At 37.5% G+C, this 17,995-nt stretch overlaps 1 protein-coding gene across 2 annotated transcripts in view; it reads left to right on the forward strand.

Moving 5' to 3' along the window:
* The window catches only part of LRP2 (LDL receptor related protein 2), a 123,849-nt gene that overhangs the window by 17,344 nt on the left and 88,510 nt on the right, over positions 1 to 17,995 (forward strand). For both annotated transcript variants that reach the window (XM_062604788.1, XM_062604789.1), the window contains exons 2-10: positions 1,856 to 1,963; positions 4,108 to 4,230; positions 6,588 to 6,704; positions 12,226 to 12,336; positions 12,460 to 12,573; positions 12,763 to 12,879; positions 13,706 to 13,849; positions 15,191 to 15,310; positions 17,557 to 17,685. In XM_062604788.1, the coding sequence (XP_062460772.1) occupies positions 1,856 to 1,963; positions 4,108 to 4,230; positions 6,588 to 6,704; positions 12,226 to 12,336; positions 12,460 to 12,573; positions 12,763 to 12,879; positions 13,706 to 13,849; positions 15,191 to 15,310; positions 17,557 to 17,685 (1,083 nt within the window). The remainder of the gene's footprint in view (positions 1 to 1,855; positions 1,964 to 4,107; positions 4,231 to 6,587; positions 6,705 to 12,225; positions 12,337 to 12,459; positions 12,574 to 12,762; positions 12,880 to 13,705; positions 13,850 to 15,190; positions 15,311 to 17,556; positions 17,686 to 17,995) is intronic.

Here is a 17,995-nt window from a genome sequence, read left to right on the forward strand (position 1 = left end):
TAGAAATGATTCTAATCATGTGGATGCAGATTTAATTCTGAATTGTAACTTCTTTTTAAGTAGCTAGCTATGAATATTCCGGTGGTTTTGAATATCAGTAACATAGTAAATATAAAAGCAGATTTAGTATTTGCTTTGCATAGTAATTCCAATTGATAAACAGTGGTTTGTGTGTCGTGTTTGTTAGAGCTTTAGCTACTAATCTCATATGGAAATGTTGCTTTGTAGGGCAAAATTCAGCAAGAGGGCCTGGGATTCCAGAGTGAACTTGTACATTCCTTCAGGGCATTTTTGCAAGGGAGGTTGTTGTGTTTTAAAGGTAGTTGATAAGAGACCTGCACCACCAACCCCAGACCTGCACCACCAACCACCATCATGCATTAGTCTATAGAAGGTATTTGGGTGAACATACTCCTGTACCACTCCGTACCACCATTTATCCAAGTAAAATTTTTGACCATTTGCAGGATACATTATAAATCAGGATGTCACTACCAGACAATCAGATTTGAACATTCCTTGCATAAAGTAGCTTGCCTATATCCCTTAGGAATACATCACTTAACTGTGTTTATGTGACAGTGTTGATATGCCTGGTTTTACATGAAAGTTAGGGTAACATGTTATTTATGTCATCATGAATTCAAAAAGTAGGTGGTTGTGCTTTATGAATACTGAGGTTATCTTCTCTGGACAAATCACTCAGAATAATTGAAAGATGTAGTTTTATCATATGGCTATTAATTAAATCAGGAAACAGGATTTTTTTTTTTCCCTTCAGATTTGTGCTTTACTACTACCTCAGGTATTTTTGTTCAGTTTTCCATTCTCTGAGGTGCTGACAACAGATTAACATGAAACAGAACTCTGTTGAACCTAATTATATTATAGCTCATTGTTTTGGGGACCTATAAAACTGCTCACTCTCTTTTTATGAGGCTGTAGTCAATGAAAGGCCATAAACAGTGCATTTTCTCTTTCCTATGGGACTGGAGATTTCATTAGTCGACTCTAATAAAGGCCTGATCCAGCTGCATTTACACCTGGAAATGAATGCTTCTTTATCAGGTCTTAATCCTTAGTAGGTTAAGCAGGAGGGAATGACAGCAGGATAGCTTTTGATCAGCCATAAATGTCTGAGAGCTTAATTTCTTTTAAAATTATTTGCTATTCAAATGTTGACTGAAGACATGCTTTCCTATACTTCAGAGGAAAGATTTCAAATATTGGGGCATTATTAAAAACCAAAACAAAGCTGAGGTCTCTCTATACTTTCAGGTGGTCACTGCTGAAACAAGATTTCCACTTCAGCTAAGGGGATTATTATTATTTTTTTCTTAGGGACTCTGGGGAGGACTAATGTTCAGCATGTTTAGCCCTTAAAAGTAATGAGGAAAATGATGCCCTACCTTTAGTTAAGTCTATACTGCTTGTGAATTTAAAATTGATACATTTTTGCTAAATAAGTTTCTGTAGTATAGGTGCTACTCTGAGACTTGTTTAGATTATTTTTCCTGTGTTTTTTTCTTTATAGTGTTTGTTTTGTTTGTTTATATAATATACAAATATTAAAATAATGTGAATTTTGTAGGAATTTGACTGGAAAATGCCCTGTAAGGTTGAGAGCTAGTTTTTCGTGTTTGTTTGTTTTGGTTGACTGGGTGCTTAGAGATCATTTATACATATATGTATATGTATACACACTTAGTTATATTTTTGCATTATCATGATACTTTCTGTCATTTTCATGTTGTAAAGTGATTGATAGATAGCAGTTGTTTGACAGGAATGCACTGCACTGTCTGGTTTTATGTGCTGATACTGCTAACCTACTTGTTTCTCTGCTTTACCACAGGATGTGAGCAGGGGCAGTTTCGATGTGGAAATGGACGCTGTATTCCTGCAGATTGGAGGTGTGATGGGGCTAGAGACTGCTCGGATGATACAGATGAAGCTGGTTGTCGTAAGTAAAACAACTATAGAGCAACTTTTTTGTAATATAAAAAATATTGAGATCCCAGTGTGCTCAACTGTACTTGTGGTACAGGATGGATATTGGAAGGGGAGAAAACTCCTAGTTGTCCCCAGAAGACTGCAGAATCTGCTGAAGAGTTGTATTTCTTGAGTCCATTGGCTTAGGTAGTCTGCAAATCAAGTAGTGCTCCACTTCTAACATGACTTAGTCTTCTCTTAAAAATCTGAGTTTCTTTTGATGCCTGTTTTCTAAGTAGATGTAGAAAGCTATTGTATTGTATCATTGCAGTAGTCCTGAATGTTAGATGTACATACAGCTACCATCAGCATCAGTTGAGCTATAAAGTTTTGGTCTTTCAGGCCCTAGACAATAACCTGTACCTACTGCACCTTAGGTGGAGCCTTGGTTAATTGTCTAGAGTTGGTCATGTTGCCCTTCGTGCCAGCAATTCAGGGACAACAGTTGTATACAGATGGGCTGTTATATCAGTGCAGAAAGAGTCTCTCAAGCTGAATGTTAAAAGGTTGTGAAAATGAAGAAATGGCCTTAACAGTCTGTTTTCAGGAACTCACGTGCATTTCACCTTCTCGGTTCTAGTGTTTTTTAAGGTTTCGTGGGCTGGTGCAGTTATGAGCCCACTTATAGGTTAGGTCAGTTTTTGCCCTTCAGCTGATAACTGAGAAAGACTGATTTATGTTGGATCTTCTCACGCTGTACTGTTCTATTGCTTCTTGACCTATATAATAATTGGAGGTCATTCACACAGCTTGGCAGTCTGGTTTGCTGCTTAGTGCTTTAGTTAACTCCAAAACCCATTGCAGTTCTGGATGAAGAATGCTTTAAACTGGAAAAACAAAATGGTGGTCTCTTATAGCCTGTTATTTCAATTAGTTCTGAACTGCAACTCAAAGAAGTGGTTGGGCTTTGAACAAGGAGTGGGTAAAATTCATGTTGACTTTGTGAAAGATAAAAAAATAAAAAGAACCAACATTTACTACAGTCATCATAGTTCTAAGCATGAAGTTGAGTTGTTCTTGTTTTCATACATATGATAAACTAGGAAGGTGAAAATTAAATTTTTTCAGTTAACTGCTTTTAAAAACAGCATGTTAATGTGTGATAGGTACTGGGACATGTAAGCGTCTAGGAAAATAGTTTTAAAATGTTTGAAACTGGCCTAAGGATTAAAATTATATTGTAATCTTATTCTTTGATTCTTACAACAGGAATCAAAGAAAATATGCATGAAGTGCATTGTCTGTAGCATGTGATCAGTTTTATCCCTCTAATTACTTTACTTCTAATGTAATTTTGTACCTCTCAACTCTAAATCTACAGAGTGATTTACATTTCTCCCTTGATGCTTTGTTTGCATTGTTAGCTGTGCTTGCATATCATCCCATGAGCACAAGTGTTTCTAGTTGACTTTGCAATACTGCAACAACATAATCCTGAGAAAAAAAGAGGGTAAGACCAGAGTCCTGTCTACTGGACTGTGTTGTACTAGTGACTCTTCCCAGGAGTATTAACTAGGGACAGAATCAGCAGTAATACAATTTCAAACATTATCTTTCTCTCTAACAGCTCTCTGTTGTTTGGCTATTTGAAAAGTACAGAGTGGAGCTGGGCCAGCAACATTCAGGTTCTGACCTGGCCCTCACTTTCATCTCATGAATTCATGGAGAAGAGTCATGAGCTTGTTTTGAAAGACCTTCTTCCCACCAGGGATAGAGCATCTGAGGTAGATTGAGAGCAATTGAACAGACCCCTGTGAAACTAGGGAAGATAATGTTGACTCCATGTGTAACAGGCTGTGCCATAAGAGGGCAATTCAGAGCCTTAAGCTTTTCCTGTAACCTGCCTTCAAGAGGAGCTTGTGTTTTCATGGGAGAACACAAAACTGAAAATTCATATTCACTAGTCTAAATTTTGCCTTTGAGCACCCTTCTGCTGGCCCACTTTGCCTTCCTTGCTCTGTCCATTTTCTTTGGTTTGTCAAATGCCTCCTTAGTGGAAATTACAGCCAAGTGACACTTGAACCTTAAGTCTTTTGCCTTATTTAATTGTTTTCTTTGAAAGTGCTTTCCCAGATGTCTGTGAAATTATGTTTTTTTTTTCATTGCTTACACTAGCACAACCTACCTGTGAGGGAAATCAGTTTCAGTGTCTCACTGATGGCGAATGTATCCCACACTCATGGGTTTGCGATGATGAGGAAGACTGTGAAGATGGCTCAGATGAGCATCAACAATGTCGTAAGTATTTCAGTTCTAATGTTATATCAGCTTTGTGAAATAAGGTATTTCACATAGCAGCATATTGAGGACATACAGAAACAAACCTGATTTAGGTACAGCTTTTACTAGAAGAGTCTCTTTAGTTTCTAGAAATAGAATAATCTGAAATAGATAAAATACAGAAGGTGTGTTCAAAAAGACATCTCTAGGTCTTGAAATCTGAAAATTACCAATGTTTCAGTTAATTAAAAAGAGAAAAAAAGGAGAAAAATATACAGTGATATTAGTTTTATAGTTGATATGAAATTTAGTAGTTCCAAAAAATCAGAAATCTGTATGTATTTAAAAAAGGAGGAAATATCAGTCAGTTGAAGTAAACATTGCTGAAGATTCTTGTACCACCTTAAGTGATGCTATTTATTGGCATTATTATTTAAAATGACCAGAGTTGTTCTATCTCATGTTCAGACAGGAAGAATATAAAAAGTCCTGGTATGGGATGAGAGTCGAGTCTTTCATTATGATTTGGACAGCTTAAATTTAGGAACTAATTTGTATTAGTATTTCAATTTATTATGCTATATATTATTCACAAGTGAACTGCTGTTTTAAACTAGTGTTTAATGTTATCTGTATATTTTAGAGCAAAGAAATCATTTAGCAGCCTAACTGCCATAGCCCTAGGCTCTTTCTTATTTCAGTATTGATAGCAAGATAAATATTGATAATAATAAAATATGTTACTCTGATTTTTGAATTTTGTAACTAAGCAGTTTAAGGACTGCATACAGTTAAGTACATGATGAACAGGGGACTGAGGTGATTATCACACCAAATTACATTATCTGTGTTCTTGCATAAAATAGGAAGAACAAGTGTAGTGTTCTGAGGAACTCTTTTCCTGCTACTTCTGGTGTTAGAAGTTACTTTAATGATGAGGATAAGATTAATTTATGTTCCTTTTGATTCTATATATCATTTTTTGATAACTTTTTTCAACTGAACAGCTCTGGAGCTACTCACTAACCCCCTTGATTCTGAGGAGGTTCACAGGTATGAGTTTTGGAAGGATTTCGCTCACAGACTTGGTTTTCACTTTTATCTCTTGATATGTGTTCCCACTGAATGGAAAAAATGGAACTAAAGTTGACTGCTTTTTGTTCCACTCTTCCTCTGAGAAGATGCAGTGCAACTGCTGGTTATGTTTTAACTAAGGTAACTGTAGATAGAAAATGCAAAATGAGCAACAACTCTGAGTTGACTTTTTAACTGGGTCACTGTAACATCATTTTCCATATACTGGTTAATCTTGAGTGTTAGTAACTACAGAATGGCACTGCTGCTGTTTTAGAGCCATGTCATGGTATTTGTCCTTATTCTTCTAAAGAGACTCCATCTTTTTGCTTGGGAACCCTGGAAAAGTTTTTCCTTCCTGAAACATTAAACATTTTTCCTGAGGAGAATGGCTGACAGCTCTGGGAGTCACACATGCAGAATTAAAATGTATTTGTTTCACATTACTGCCTTCCTCTTGTTTTAACTCATGACACCAGTATCCCAGTAGTTGATCATGCTTTGAAAACACTGCTGACAGAAGGAGGAATGGAGAGCCCCCGTAAAACAGCAGACTTGATGCCAGTGTATAGACTGGGGTGGTGATGAGATATAACATGAGTTTGAAAGAAACAAATGTGCAGGTGGCAGAAGGGAGGAAAAGTTAGCAGTCATTTTGCCCTTCAGCTATATCTTCTCAGATTCAATTAATTTCCCTAGAACAGAGAATTGAATTTAGCTGTAGTAAAATCAAAGTGGAATTGAACAGTTTTATGTGGTTGCTTTTTACTGACACAGCTGTCATGAGAAGAGATATAATTATTCTTCATCCTCTAGTACTTAGGAATGTAAAATAAACCTGACTGTTGAGGCCCGTGCTGTATTAGAAAGCAGTGCTTTACATCTAGTTCTGATGTGTTTACATCGTGGCATTCTAGTTGACCAAATAATGGAGTTACTGGATGATTTGTATGTAGTAAGTAGAATAATAGAGAAAACTTTAAAACTGTGAGAATTAGTAACTTAATCTTTTAGCCAGAACAATTACAGGGAGGTAATTTTTAACCTAGAGGTTAACCCCTTCAGTGGAGAAAAGCAGTGACCTTGCAGGCTACAGAAGGCCTCATGGAACTATGTTATCTGCCATGTGTTTGTCAAGTGCTCTTTAATCTCTTTGAGTACACAGAAGTAGAGGGGAAGAAAGTCTTGTGCTAGCATTTGTGAGAAGGATGGAGTAGTTAAAGAGGAAGAAGTGATAATATTGTTCTGCATTAAAAATCTTGGTTGACGGGAAAGATTGATTGAGTGCCTGTTTCTTGCAGCGGGAAGGACATGCTCAAGTCAGCAGTTCACATGTTCAAATGGACAGTGTATCCCAAGTGCATACTGGTGCGATCGAGTGAAGGACTGCACTGATGGAACAGATGAAAGAGTCTGCCGTGAGTCTTAACTCTTAGCACTAGATCTAGTTTCATCTCATCTCTCTGTGGCATTTTATTAAATTTGTAAGATTAAAGAGCTTGTTGATGGACAGGATGACCACAATATGCTGCTTGTTATGAGAGTTTCATTTCAGATTCTTTTGTGTATTAGAGCTGATGTCCTGATACAGATCCATTATTGGAGAACTCAAATGCAAACTGCTGCCATAGGACCAGGGCTTCTTGTCTGTCACTGTCTGAAGGATAATGAATATTGTATTGGAAAAAAACAGCCATGTTAAAATGGCTTAAAGCCTAGGGAGTCTCAGACCTAACTTTGCCCAATTTTTTCGTATCCTTTTTGCATGCTTCTTATGAAATCAGTGATAAGTATAACCTGCATAGAAAAGCAGAATTTGAGCCCAAATCACTTCTTTGAGTAACTTTGACTCTTTCAAAAGCATTTGGATTCTAGACTGCAGTTTCTTGTGGAGATGAAGCAACACTGGGTGATATTGTATTCAGAGAAGCTGTTTATATTGTGCCAACAAAATGAAGATGGACAAGTAGGTTTTTTTCAGCCTAATTTCCACAGAGTTGAGGCTGCCTGACTGACTGGTGGCAGCCTCCCTAGATCCTGGCCTAGGTTGAATACTGATGGAAAGGACAGCTGGCTACAGAATGGAGGCCAGATTTTTCAGAGATGTTTTTGCCTAATACCTATACAGCAGTGTGTAACATCATGCCTGTTCATAGTTAGTATTAAGAGAAAGCTTTACATCTCATGAGTGACACATAACATATGAGCTGTTGGAACTTAGGGTGCCTTTAGGAAAAAGACATAACTGTAAACTTCACTCAGAACTAGACTTTGGGTGGACAGTGGGGGAAGAAGTCAGGATGCTAAGTGTCATGGGTAAAGAAGCAAGCAAGAAAACATTGTTAATGGCTGTGCTTAGAGGAAAAAAGGGCACATGCACATGCTCTGTAAAAAGAAAACCAGCATACTACATGGTCAGCCAGCTGTTAGTGTATTTTATCCCTGACTTACAAGTGCCTAAAATGTACACTCTGTAGAATGAAAGGTGATTTAGAACTATTTGGTACTCTGGAATAGATGGTTGCTTAGACAACCAGCTTGGAACTTTTCCATGAGATAGACCCACAGCCAATTTTAAGGTCACCAACACAAATGGCTAAAAGCCAGGATCCAAACTATCCCATACCATTGCTGGAAGAATATCTTCTGTAGCTTGGCTTTGTTTTCTCTTACAGTTTAGAGAAAGGAAAGAGGTTGGTAACTTAATTTAGGAAATTCACAGCACATAAAAAAATCCTGGAGAAAAGATACTTGTTAAAAAAATACATTATTCATGAATTAAAAAAGAGGAACTGCTCAGAACCTCTGAGAGCACTCTGTGAGTAGTCACTGAAGACAGTGTAGAACAGCCAGATAAAATGGTGTGGTCATCATAATGCAGTGAACCTGTGCACAGTGGGAGCGGAGTCCTAAGGACAATACTCACAATTCTTTTTTTCAGCCTAGAAGCTGCTGTGATGTTTGAAAATGGAAGTGCTCATTTTATTTCATGTTTAACATTCTCAACTAAGTAAATTAAAAAGGCAGGTTGGAAAGGGGCCTCTAGATATCTTAACAGTAGCGCTTTACTGCTGTGTGGGAAACCCAATCAGTGCTGCATCAGCCAGTAGGCCCCATGACTGTTGTGAAGGCAGCATATTTAGCCCCAGGGGGAGAGACTGCCTCATATCATTCAACAACCTCTACTCTGGTTTATTAGAATATGTGTTGACAGTCCATCTAAGACAGAAGAATGACTGTGACTTCGAATATTGAAAGGAGGAGTGTTTGATTAGTTTAAAGAAATGTGATGGTGCTGAAGACAAGAGAATAGAGGAAAACGTAATGACAAGACCCTTTCAGACAGGCTGGTTAATTTTAGTTCCTCTCGGTCTTTGCAAGGTGTAGAGCTTTAAAACAGAAGTCATAAGATACAATTAATAATTTGGGGATTTTATGTTTAACTACACAGTAGGGCTTAATGTAAATCTTAAAATTTACTGAAGCAGATTCAAATATTTGCTTTGAATATTCATTTTTCCACTATTCTATCCATTTCCTTTTCCCCACTATCTGATATAAACAAATACAAGAGGAATATAACTATTTTGGCCTTTTCCTTTGTCATTAATTTCCCACTATTTAATTTACACTAAAAGGTTTCAAAAAGAGAAAATGAAACATCCATGAATAATGAAAGAAAAAAGCTATTTAGAATGGATTCTGTTATTTCACGAAGCAAAACAAAATACAAACTAAGCATGTCTGTTTACTTATGCCTTGTGCTCACTGATCTGTCTGGAAGTAGATTTAGATTGCAAAGAAGTTAAAGTTTTGTTACTGAATAAGTTACATTATTTAAGAAACTAGACAAATGCACAATGTCAATGATATGAAGTAACTCAGCAATTACACATGTAAAAAAACAGAACAAAGGAATTCAAAGTCTTAGTCCATTTTACTGCTAATGGGATTAACCGCAAGAGAAAACTACCCATGCAGAGGCTAAGATAAACATCAGAACAATGTTTCAGCTGCAGGTCACATAATTAGTGCATTGAAGCTGCTTTAATTTAATAAAATTATGGTTTTTTAAATTTTCTCTGAATATATATATAATTTTCCTCCACCTTTTTTTAGTAAGCAGCAGCTAGCAAATACCTTCATTTTAAAACTTTAGAAATGAAGAATGAAACACAATTTATTTGGGGTAGCAAGTACATTTTGGGAGTAAGCAGCCAATACTGGTTCCATTTTTCTGTGCCACATACTTTGCTTCTTTCAGTTAAGGGTAGAATTCTCTCTCCTGCCTCAGCTTCATTGAAAACTGAAAATCCCGGCCATTTTGGTTTGCTGTGACTGACAGAATAACCTTCCTCATACATTTCTGCAGCTAAACACTGTGCTGAGGCCATCAGAGATAAAGGGGAAGTGTTTTAAAGATGTGTTGTTTGGGGCTGATAGGCTGAGTGCAGACCCAGAAACTCTGTATTTTTTATTCTAATTTTTGTGTTGAGTTGCTGCCATGGGTCAACTGCCTAACCTGTTAATGCCTGCCTCCTGTTTGCCTATGCTAAATAGCCGCTGTGGTCAGGAAGTGAGCAGCCAGGTCTGGGATGAATCTGTGGAGATCAGGGTGAAAGTGAACAAAGATTAAGAACTGGAGAGATCACAAGGGATATAGTCCAAGAAGGAAGAAAATGCTTGTGGTCAGAGGCTGATGTTCTTGATGTTGAGCAAATTGCATGTAACAGCTGCAGGACCGCAGAAGTTCTGGAGGAAATACCTCTACCAGGGAGAGTTTGAAGCAGGGAAGAGGCAAAACTGGAGCAAAATAAGGAAGGCAGCCAAAGATTAGAGTGGCAGGGATCAAAATCAGGAATTAAGGCCAGGAATGAAGGTATGGTTAGTCTCCCAGCTCTCAACGCATCTCTGCTATGAACACTACCTGATAAACATGTAGCTCATAGGACCCTGAGTCTTGAGACTCCTAGTATCTCTGATAGGCTATAAGCTGACTCATGGCAGTGAGTCAAAGGGTTTTAATTAATTCTATTTTGCAAAAAGTTTTGAAATGTTGCTGCAGTAAAGGAATGACGCTTGGAAGCAGGAAATTGCCCATTTTAGTTGCTCCTTCTTGTAACTTGGTTTAGGGATGCACAAAGTTACACTTGCTGACTGTGTGACATAAATCAGTGCTGCTGAATCAAATACCAGTTGCAACTGTTTCCTGTTACTGGTTGTTGTTTTTTTTTGTATGGATTTATTTTCAGCTTGCAGAACTGAAGTGTTAGAGAGCAAAATAATGTGGGCCTAACGATTCCTGTGGCATAGCTTTCAAGCATCTTCCACATGTGTACATTGAAACATGCCATTTAAATGTGTTTCCAGCTGTTGCCCCAAAATAGTTTGGGTTACAATGAGCAAGGTGCCTTATATGTCATTTGTGCTGGTGTTTGCCAGTTGTTTATATTTTGCAACTGAAGTGCGGGCATGCCACAGGGAAGACAGTTTGTGGAGAAGTATTTCAGCGAAGAAGAGATGCCTGTGAAGAAGGGGAGAGAAAGAAGAGCTCCCTCTCAGCATTGGAATGAGTGGACATGGATTTCCCTTTGTTTGCACAAAACTTGTATTATCTTCTAAGAACTGTGATCACTAGGAAGAGATCTCTTCTTTTCAGTTTCCTGTAATTAGCCAAACACTCTTGGGAGGAAAAGATAAAGGAAACAATGCTCATGTTAGAGGCTCTTCACAATTAAAAGCAAGATGAAAGAAAAGTGTTCATATTTTTCTGTCCCTTCTCTTTTCTCTCTTAATCCCACGTTCAGTCTTATACTACCTCCTTTCTCTCTTTCCTCTTCCACAGCTGTATTCTTAGATGCAAACTACCTGCCTTGTTCTTTTAGTTCAGAATCTTATCCTTACTTTTTAGCTTTTTCCAATCCATTTGTCACTGATCCATTAAATCCAAAACATTTCCAAGTCCCTGAAAGAGATCCCTTACTTGGGTTTTTATATAGCTCCTGGACACCCACAGAGCATTAATGCTTTTTCCACTTGCCCCCTAGAACAAAGACAGTATGATCAGCTTCTCTGATCACTATTAGCTCTTGCATAGCTGTAGATTTTTATACCCAAATGCTTTGCTCTGGGATCAGGTGTGTACAGAGAAATTTAACGCATGCACATGCTTAATTTGTTGGATAGTTCCATTGAACTCACTGATTGCTTTATGCGTAAGTGTTTACAGGATTGTTTCTGAGTTGTTTAAAATAATCCCTTGTGTTGGTCTGTAAGTCATTTACATAAGTAGAACAGCCAGACACTGAAAAATCTCTCATTCTGCAGGATCTTTTGTTTTAGGAAGTGGGAAACTTGTAATAAAACCCAAAGATGCTGAAGTTGATCATAGCCCTGAAAGTTTAACATCCTTGGCTTAATTAGAACAAAACCCTAAAACTGTGAAGTTTCTGAGTTTGAGAATACACACCTAAGAGGACATAGGAACTGTAAATTTCAGGAACTTTTTAACTACCTAAGTACTTTTAAGATCAATAAAGTATAAAACTGAGGAACAAGTAGGTAAAATAAACGTTCACTACTTGCTCTCCTGTCTTGCATTGTTTTCTATCATATTGTAAACTGTTTGGGCTGCAGATCTTTTCGGGGTATGAGAGGGGTATTTTCCCTTTTTTTTCTTGTGAGGTTTTGTAGCATCTATGAAAAGCATATACATGACATAATAACCTAATTATAACATAATACGTGTTGGAGGAGACAGTGTAGTGATTGTTTGTCAATAGTAGTCAGTAAATAGATTTTGTCAGTAGTAGTATGGGAAGATGTGTTCCTTTTTTGTCTTCCTGTAGATCAAGATATTTTGTTGACACTGCATATGTATGACTCATTATAAGCTGTAGTCTAACGTTCTTGCTAATACTGAAGGGTTTCTTATTGTAGATTATCCAAGATGTGAACAGTTGTTGTGTGCAAATGGAGCATGTTTCAATGCAAGCCAGCGATGTGATGGCAGAGTTGATTGCAGAGATTCTTCTGATGAAGCTAACTGCAGTAAGTTCCATATGCAAACTGATCCCAAATAGATATGCTTTATAGACCCACTGTTAGAATTCAAGATTGATGTTTTCTGACAGATTTTTTGTGTGTGTCTTTCTGTGCTATAATCTCTTTCAGCGCATGGATGCAGCAGTACACAATTTCAGTGTGCTAACGGAGAATGTATCCCACGAGCCTTTATCTGTGACCATGATGATGACTGCGGAGATAGGAGTGATGAAAACTCTTGCAGTATGATTTTTGTTTTTTTTTTACTCTTTTAAACTGTTTTACTAAGAACTGGTTCAAGCAGATGGCAGGAAGTAGACTGCTTAGCTCTACAGCCATCAAAAGATACTCACTACTCTGTGACACAATGTTGCTATTTCTGACCTTTTAGTCGCTTAGAGTAATTTGATTTTCTGGTGTTTCTTTCCATAGCTTATGCAACTTGCAGAGGCAACTTCTTCACTTGCCCAAGTGGCCGTTGCATTCATCAGAGCTGGATATGTGATGGAGATGATGATTGTGAAGATAATGAAGATGAAAGAGGATGTGGTATATAATAATGCTAAGTTCTAATGGTGACATTTTCAGAGAAAGACCTCACTAAGTACCTTTATGGAGTTTTGACCAATCAAGATGTTCTGAATCCATTTTAAACCTTAGAATTCCATCTTTACCAGTTTCTGGGTTTTGTTTTGGTTTTTTTTTTTAAACTTACGCAGTATTTTTTATTGTGTGTATGAGAGCTATTGAGTTGGTGTTGTGATACTAAGTATGCTGCAAAATAAGTAGTATATAGCAACATATGTTTTTCTTTTACATTTTCTCTTACATTTTTTGTGTTTTTTTGTTCCTGTGGAGATTTTTATGTCATCTGTTAAGAGACATGAAGTTCCTAATAACCAAAATCAGTTGGTTGAAGATGAAAATAACTCAGTTCCTGCCAAGATTTGTCATGCAAGAAAGAGAAATTTTAATGAATGAAATCATGGGCTTTTTTCTCTTTCATTGGCCTTTTCTACAATGAGCATTACTCTCTTTATCCAGACAGCCTGTGCGTGTTTTGAAACCACAAAGCCATAGGTCAATTTCTGGTGCACCAGTTTGTCTAAAGCTAAATGGTTTTAGTGTTTCTTACAACACAGAAAACTAGAAAGATTCATGCATCTCACAAGTATTGTTTGCATTGTACTTAGAAGGCAAAAGAAAGCATAACAAGAAAGTATAGATGCTGTTTCTTTCATAGTCTTTCCCAGCTGTATGCAAGAACCAGAAGCTGAATAATGAAGGATAGAGATGCTTTGGAAGCTGTTTGGGAAGAAATTCTAAGTATTATTTGAAACATATTTCTCAGTTATTCTTGTTTTTCTTTCCATAGAAAGTGATCACCATGAATGCTACCCAGGAGAGTGGGCCTGCCCTGGTTCAGGACAGTGCATTCCGATTGGGAAAGTGTGTGATGGGGCTGCAGACTGTCCTGCAGGAGAAGATGAAACTAACATCACTGCAGGCAGGCACTGCAGTACGTATCAGAATCAAAAGTGTACACAGAATAGCAGAAACATCAGCACTGACATCTTTTCACATTCACCTTTTCTCCCCTAAACAACGCTGAAATTTTGGAATCTCACTATTTTTGTTGGTACTCTTTTGACTGGATGGTCTGAAAGAGGCATGTATGCTGCGAACAGAGCATTCCTTTTGTAAATCTGTACATGAAATTTCACAAATGAGGATTTTTATCTCACTCTCCATATCCTAAAATGTGTTCAAGAAGGCGGGGAAAGGTGTGCTATATAGAAATTTTTTGTTTAAATATCTGTGGTTTTCACTTTTTAAAAGTAAGGAGGAATGTTGTATACTGGTCAGACCACGGGACTGAATTCTATCCTGAGCCTTGGCTAAGTCATTTTTGCATTTCACCTGGGATATCGGGTTCTCCATTTAGTTGTATACTGGATTTTCTCTATTGGTGGCAATGAGCATGCATAGTTCCTGTTAATTTCACTCTTATGAACACTGATTCCTCCTGAGAATCAGGACCATGGTATTTTACATTTTTAATGTCCAGGAAGAGGAAAATTCCTATTAATAAAATCCTACATTTTGGAATAGGAGGGCAGGAAAAAAAATAGGAAATTACACTTCACTGTAAAAAAGCATCTCTTGCTTTGCTGAGTGGTTTAGTAGTAACATCAGATATCAGCTGCAAAGGAAAGCATTTAACAGAAGAAACTGAGGAAAAGGAGGTGCAAGTCAGCAAGCGCTTTACCATCATAATTTGATCACCTATCACTGAACTTCTTATTGAGTAGTAGTAAAAGGAAAGGGAGAAGTGGTGAAAGAAAAAAGAGAAGAAAAGAATAAAGACAACCCAACCAATATACTCTAATATGTTGGAGTTATATATATACTCTTCTTAATTTAATGTAGTAGAATTTTTTCTGCATGAAAGAGTAAATGTTGAGGTTAAATGCCAATAGATAGAGGTTGAGGATATGTTGTTCACAAGCAGGTTTGGTGGAACCAGAGAAAGGTATGGTGTATTGCAGGTGGCTTCCTCTGTGCAGCTTTTTACATGGCGCTTACTAGTGATGGTTCATATAAGACTGATGCTTGTCCTTCAGCTCTGTTCTGAAAACCTGTTATGCATAGTAGCTTATATTCTGTCTTCCATTTCCTTGCCTGCATGTATGTGATTTCATGGAATTTGAGACATACTTTCTTGTGCATGTATGTTTTAAGAAGCTGTTCTTGAAATTATAGACCCTGCATAGAAAAGACAGTAGCTTTGTAAATGTTAGGCAAAAAGCTGTTCTACTGGTAATATGTATATTTCTGAACTATTTTATTTCCTTTCCAGACATATCACACTGTGCTGCTCTGAGTTGCCAGTATCGCTGTCATTCTTCTCCGTCAGGAGGGATGTGTTATTGCCCTGCAGGATATACAATAAGTAGCAATGACAGTCGTACTTGTATTGGTAAGTGAACTACAGTGATATCTAGTAGATACCTTTTACCTTTTCACATTTCATTGGGAAAGTTTGGATTCCAGGAAGTAAGTTCCAAATGGGTGGATGGCAAAAAAGAGTCAGCAAAAGAATAAAAATCTAAGAAGTACAGGGACAGCATGGTAACACAGAAACAAGCTAGAGAGATATCCTAAAGATCTCTTCCAGTAAGACCATTAAAGACATAATCAGAGCATAATTATGTTTAAAAATATTTACTCTTGGATCGCTGTTTTATTATCAATGTTTTTTACAGGTCTTTTAGTGGTTACATGGGAAGAGTTTATTTCTGCTCCAGGGATGTGTGGTGTTGTATGCCTGGAAAAGCTGTTACAGATATTGAACTGTTTGATGTGTTCTGAAACTGCCTATATATAAAGACAGTAGAATGTTGTACTTTAAAAATGAAAAGGGTCTTTTGTATTTGCACTATGGAATGGCTGTATCACCTATAGGATTTCAATATATGCATTATTTACATGAAAATGAAGACTACTCGCAAGAATGTAAAGGTAACAGGTATTTTGGTGTTGCATTTCTATTCTGTAGCTGCTATAACTTCGTAGAGCAAACCCATGGTAGTACAAATGATTTATCTTGGTAACTGGAAATAGAGTAACTTCAGAACCATAAAAATTAGCACTGCCTAATAAAAGAAATTGGATAAACATCTGTTGCGGGTTTTCAACCCAAGCTGTTGTGTTTCTGCTAGTAAAAGTATTCCAGGGTGCTCAGCCTCTAATGAGTCTTTTTGGAATACTGTGTGACTTAGGACTGTATTTGGGAACTACATAAAGGACACTTGCAAGCCTGGTGCATTCTCAGTGAGTCTTCTATTGTTCTTTCACTGCCTTGTAGACCTAGCAATCTCATTCTGGCTTGTAAATCTGAGTGAATGTGTTTTGGTTTGCCAAGATTTAGGCATATATCTTTAGTGGGAGCAAAACTTGTCATGGAGGAGTGGCTCCCAGTCAGTAGTGTGTAATTCCAGATCTCAGTTTGAATCAATGCTCTTGGTTGAAGGCCAGGAGAATGAAACTATAGTATTAGCAGAGTGTATTACTTTTTGAAACGATAATGTTTTCAGTTTGTCTTCTTTTGCTTATGGCTCACTATATAGTGAAGGTTTTTAACACACATGGAAGCTGGAAAGCCTCTAAGGTTTTTTTCAGTACAAAAATGTGCTACCTAGGAAATATTTCAATTTCACATATGTGTTAATAAATGTTTGACAACACAAGTTCCAGTAGGAAGAATATTTGAGATCTCATTTTCTACTTTATTGGCTTAACAGTAGAATAACCAGTTTCCAGCAGTGTAATGTATGGATTCTACTCAAATTTTCATGTGAAAGTGGTCAAACTTGTGATGTCAAAACCATGTATTAGTGGTATCAGAAATCTCCTGGGTTTTAAATATCTGCAGATAGGATGAAACATCAGAAAGTGTTCAGATCTGGTTGTTCTGGGCTTTTTTATTTATTTATTGATTTATTTTTAAGAGAAAATCAGAACTTTAAAAAATCTCTGTTTGTAAAAGATGACTAGTTAAATATTTCACAACTTTGAAATTAAAGATTCTGCAGCAACCCTGAAAGTTCCTTGTAGGGCATATCTGTGAGAACTTGCTGGGTTGTCTTAGCTACCTAGATGGTATTTTGCATGCCAGAGTGAACCTCTTTGTACTTTTTGATGGCTGGTTCTGGGGCACAGCCAGCTTTTAATTGGAAGTCAGACACCTGTTAGCATGGTACCAAGTTTGAGCTAATAAACACTGCCTTTTAGCAGAACTGATTAACTTGAGTACTGCACTAACATAGAGATAGCTAGGGCTTCCCTTCAGAGTGGGCTTAAATCTATGTAAGTGTTTGTGTGCATTAATGTTCAGATCTGTTGCTGGAAGAGTATTGCATAGACACATTCTTTTTTGTGGAAAGTAGACTATGACACTCCTTCCAGTGATTTTTCCTCTTCTCCTGACAGGTGTGGGTTTTTTGGCTGGTGGAAAGATGGGGATGGGGTGGGGAGGGTGTGGGTTGTTTTCTTGGCAGCAAACATCAATTGTTTTGTTATTCAGAAAAAGAAGATGGAAACATTTGTGGAAAAAACACATGAAACCTCTTTTCCCATGCCTTAGTATTGCAAACAGATATAAAGAAAGCAGATATCACTTTTATACAAAGCATTGTTTCTAAATATGCATTGCTCACTTCACAGATTTTGATGACTGCAAAATGTGGGGTGTTTGTGACCAGCTGTGTGAAGATCGTGTGGGACATCACCAGTGCCACTGTGTGGAAGGTTATTTCCTAGAGCATCATCGATATTGTCGGGCTAATACTTCAGGTTAGTGTGCAGCAGCACAAGTCTCTTGTAGTTGTTGGACTAATAGATCTAGATAAAATGGGGCAGTTTGCATGGCTATGCTGTACAGTTGTGTTTGATTTGAACTTGACTCTGGCCTTAAGGACTTCAGGTTAGGCTGGCATTCAAAACATCAGCAAAGATCAAGAGACTGTGCATCTGCTGGCACGTGTAGGCTGATGGAGCTCACTGCCTCATCAGGGCTGCTTCTCCTCAAACAGTGAATTTCTTCTGGGCTCCAGTGCTTTCTCATAATTCCTGACTTCCACAGAGTTGGAAGGTCATTGCCAGA

The sequence above is a fragment of the Pezoporus occidentalis genome, unplaced genomic scaffold (genome assembly GCF_034315485.1).
Source record: "Pezoporus occidentalis ecotype Australia unplaced genomic scaffold, CSIRO_AGI_Poc_V1 ctg88, whole genome shotgun sequence".
NCBI lineage: Eukaryota > Metazoa > Chordata > Aves > Psittaciformes > Psittacidae > Pezoporus > Pezoporus occidentalis.